Source organism: Gastrolobium bilobum, unplaced genomic scaffold, assembly GCF_033153095.1.
Source record: "Gastrolobium bilobum isolate Gb01-03AN ecotype WA unplaced genomic scaffold, APGP_CSIRO_Gbil_v1 utg3880, whole genome shotgun sequence".
NCBI classification, from domain to species: domain Eukaryota; kingdom Viridiplantae; phylum Streptophyta; class Magnoliopsida; order Fabales; family Fabaceae; genus Gastrolobium; species Gastrolobium bilobum.
Window position 1 is genome coordinate 185,413 of NW_026896966.1, and position 4,331 is coordinate 189,743.

The 4,331-nt window shown below is 33.2% G+C and overlaps 1 protein-coding gene across 2 annotated transcripts; it reads left to right on the forward strand.

The window, feature by feature from the left end:
* The first annotated feature begins 1,294 nt into the window (after positions 1–1,294).
* On the forward strand, positions 1,295–3,961 carry LOC133303045 (serine carboxypeptidase-like 45). Of its 2 annotated transcripts, none has more exons than XM_061502887.1 (10): positions 1,295–1,521; positions 1,633–1,737; positions 1,863–1,958; positions 2,106–2,198; positions 2,274–2,344; positions 2,439–2,734; positions 2,815–2,949; positions 3,367–3,459; positions 3,575–3,692; positions 3,782–3,961. In XM_061502887.1, exons 1-10 carry the CDS (start codon positions 1,296–1,298, stop codon positions 3,929–3,931), a joined length of 1,383 nt encoding a protein of 460 aa, XP_061358871.1. In that variant the 5' UTR covers position 1,295; the 3' UTR covers positions 3,932–3,961. The 2 variants fall into 2 exon arrangements, with proteins under 2 accessions (XP_061358871.1, XP_061358870.1); XM_061502886.1 differs by having other exon boundaries at positions 2,439–2,726; positions 2,825–2,949.
* The last annotated feature ends 370 nt before the right edge of the window (positions 3,962–4,331 follow it).

Sequence of the window (4,331 nt, forward strand, 5' to 3'; positions counted from 1 at the left end):
ATCCTTAGGTGCAGTCACTGTACATCCGATAAACCCTATATGTACATATATATATATATATGGGCTTATTATTTCTCAACCTGCTTGAGATAATTTTATCTCCGGCTATTAAATCATAACCGTACGAAGATAGATCAACGATGATAAAGGAAGAGAGAGAAAAAAAGAATCATAATCATTCAAAAGTGAATCAATTAATATAAGAAACTAAATAAACAAAACGACGTAGTTTTGAGGTGGCCGGAGATAAACTTATCTCAAGTTGCCGGAGAAATTTAATTATAAAGACTATAATAACCTGAAATAAATTAAAATTGCAAAAATACCATAATTTCCGCCCAAAACGACGTCGTATTGGGCTTACTGCAGATAACTTATCTGCAGTAACTGCAGAAAAAACGAACTTGGGTTATATTGACAAAAAAAAAATTACGAACTTCAAACTACATTATGTCTTACTGGTAAAATATAGTGTAGTTTGTAAATATAACTTTTCCCATATATATATATCAAAGGAAGTTGGAAAATGTTTAAGTGAATCAATTTAAAAAATTGGAGTGATAGTTGAAAATGGAGTAAGAATTACAAGAAGGTAATTAATTACAAGTAAATGAACTAATTACAAAACATAAATTACGTTAAGGATATATAACCATTTCTTTTATTTTAATTTTTTTATATATACAATATGAGAGCGGTGAGCTTCAAGCCTTCAACCTATAATCTCATATAAACTGTCAAACAACTCAGTGAATTCACCACTAGCTTAATATTCGTGATTCTTTTTTTTATATATATATATATATATATATATATAGAGTAGAGGCCCTAGTTCTTGGCCGAGTAAATTTGTTCGAAAATGTCTATAACTAATTTGTTTTTCATTAACCCATCTGTACCTATCCTTTTGTACTTGAAGGAACTGTTTTATCTTCTTCTTGTTATTTAAATTATACTGTTTTCACATTGTAATACATTTCAATTCATGGTGTTGGTCAGTGGTCACACTCACACATCGTGATAAGAAAAAAAAAAAAAAAAAAAAAAACCCCGGCACCATATTGAACCGGGTATCTCAAGGTTAGTACTCAACAATCAATCCCCAGAATTTAAATATGGATGTCTACACCATTATCATAAAGGTCAACAAAATATTTCCTACGTCACTCATAGTTTATAGTAGTAATTAATACGACAATTACTTATGCCTTTATAATCCTTTGCATTCAACCTTAACTCATTACCAACTAAACCAACAACTTCTCACATCTTACATGTTCCCTGATACATTTACTATGACTGCAACAATAATTATTGTTGTTGCACTAACACTTGTAGGTGTTAGTTCAGTTCCAGAAGCTGATAAGATAAGCAGCTTACCAGGGCAGCCACCGGTGAAATATGAGCAATATTCTGGTTATATTGCAGTGGATGATCAGCATCAGAGAGCATTGTTTTACTATTTTGTTGAAGCAGAAGAAGACCCTGCTTCTAAGCCACTAGTACTCTGGTTGAATGGAGGTATTGTCTTATGTATTTTATTTTATACATTTATTTTGGAATCTCACATAATACAATCCTTTTAGACTTGATGAAGCAATTAAGATGCTTTCTTGGATTTGACATTTGAAGGGCCTGGTTGTTCGTCTTTTGGAGTTGGAGCTTTTGAAGAGCATGGCCCTTTCAAACCGGGTGACAACAATGTTCTTTTGAAAAATGATTATAGCTGGAACAAAGGTCATCCATAAACCCATCAATTCTATAAATACATTTTATTTTATTTTTTGGTGGGGGGTGGTCAAAATTTGCTTCTTTTGGTTTTTTACATCCAAAATTACTTATTCATTTTGTCCTTTTCACAGAGGCAAATATGCTATACTTGGAATCACCAGCAGGTGTTGGATTCTCCTACTCTTCCAATACATCTTTCTATGACTTAGTGACTGATGAAATTACAGGTTCTTTCACTTCATCTTCTGCACAATAGCATTTACATAGTTATAACCAAAAGAATCATAGTTTAATGTAAGCTTAAAGTTTTATCAACTTCTTGTGTTTTGTACATTTCTCAAGAACCTGATCATGACGGTGTCGTGCTTGTACAGCTAGAGACAATCTTGTTTTCCTACAGCGCTGGTTCACTGAATTCCCACAGTACTCAAATAACGATTTCTTTATTACAGGAGAGAGCTACGCAGGTACAAATTTTTGAGATCAATGAATAATATAGTCACATTGAAAATGCATTAAGGGTAATACACACTTGTTTGCAGGTCACTATGTTCCACAACTTGCACAACTTATTGTTGACACCAAGACCAAGTTCAATCTCAAGGGGATAGCTGTGAGTATAGAAGGGAAATTTTGAATAATTAAAATATAAGAAACCATTTGGTTTATTTGGAAAGCATAACTGGTTCCTGTGTTGATATTTGCAGATAGGAAATCCTGTTCTGGAATTCAATACTGATCTCAACTCCTATGCTGAGTTCTTTTGGTCCCACGGACTGATAGCAGATGAAACTTACGAATTATTCACTAGAGCCTGCAACTATTCCACAATATATAGGACAACGCAAATTCTAAATGAGACTCTTAGTGGAGTTTGTGCAAGAGTAAATAACACTGTTTTTACTGAAATTGGCAATTATATAGATCCATATGATGTCACTCTTGATGTCTGTTTGTCATCAATCCATCAACAGGCTTATAGGCTGAAAAAACTGGTGAGTTCCATCCATTATCTTGCATAGGCATCTTAATTCTTTTTTTGTTGTGGCCTCAGAGTTGTTGTTCTCTTCATTTTCTTTTGGTCTCTGATCAGCAAGAGGCACAGAAGATAGATGTTTGTGTGGAAGATAAAACATTAGCATACTTAAACAGGAAAGAAGTGCAGGAAGCTCTCCATGCTAAGCTCATTGGCGTAAAGGAATGGTCAACTTGCAGTGAGTAAGTTTTATTGCTTCAAAGATGGCATATACTTGAGTGGTTTATGGATGCAGATATTTAAATATTCAGAGAGGAGGAAAAGTAACTAATAATGACTATTAGACCCCATCCGTTTTGTTAAACATTAATTTTCATCACATTTATTTTCTTCGTATATTCCCGAATATGGTAAATATTTTATAAAGGCATTTAGCAACTGAAGACAGTTAATTCTAATGAAAGATATAAAACTTTTACTATATCTATTACCACCTTATTTTATGGTCCTTTATTCACCAATCTTCAAATTAACATCCCAGTTTAGCATTCTTTAGCAAGTCGATTTTAATTTACCTTTTTCGTGTTTTCATAATTTGTCGCATTCTTTTTGAGACTTATATGATATCTCTTGCCAACACAATGTACCTTGTGTTACAGAGTTCTCCAGTATGACAACAAGAATCTAGAGATACCAACAATTCCTATTCTAGGGTCACTTGTTAAGTATGGCATCCCGGTTCTAGTATACAGGTTAGTGAATTTATTCAACTATCCATATTTAGCTAACTCCACACATTACCTACCTAGCATGATTCATCAAGGCATAACATTTTTAAAGCAAACAAAATTATTTCTCTTTGTACAGTGGAGATCAAGATTCAGTCATCCCATTATTGGGATCACGATCACTAGTGAACGGATTAGCCAAGGAACTTGGACTGAATACAACAGTGGCTTATAGAACCTGGTTTCAAGGAAAACAGGTTAATATTTGGAATGCAAATAAATCCTGAAAAGTTTCAATTCATCTATGCAGTGCCATTTTACTCAACCTTTATTTGGTAAATTTCAGGTAGCAGGATGGACACAGGTATATGGAGACATATTATCATATGCAACCATAAGAGGAGCATCTCATAAAGCGCCCTTTTCTCAACCAGAGAGATCACTTGTCCTATTTAAAGCATTTCTGGAAGGAAAGCCACTACCAACTATTATCTAAAATATGAACAGATTTAATAATAATGGTGTTCCTATCTACTAAATATCCTTCTAAACTCCATAGAGAAACTGATTATGGCTATTGGATCACCTTTTGATTGTAATGTTCGTGCTTAATTTCTATCTACCTACATTTTGCTTTATTTCACTAAAGTGAGAATAGTGACGTTCGATCCTCGTACTTAAGTTCAGTGCATTTGTAGTTTATTTATTCTATGATACGTAGACAAATTTTGTATAAATTTATAGAATCTCAATTTTTATTCCTTGGAGGTTGAGATTCTAAACCGAGTTCACACGACATAATATGATATGAATTTGACAAGTACACAAATACACTTAATACGAACGAAATACGAATTTGAAAACAAATCAAATACTCGAACTCAAAAATAACCTGC

Coding starts and splice junctions, on each gene's coding strand:
- LOC133303045 (XM_061502887.1), top strand. CDS start 1,296: ATGACTGCAACAATAATTATTGTTGTTGCACTAACACTTGTAGGTGTT. Junction 1,522..1,632: donor AGTACTCTGGTTGAATGGAG/GTATTGTCTTAT, acceptor TGACATTTGAAG/GGCCTGGTTGTTCGTCTTTT. Junction 2,199..2,273: donor TACAGGAGAGAGCTACGCAG/GTACAAATTTTT, acceptor ACTTGTTTGCAG/GTCACTATGTTCCACAACTT.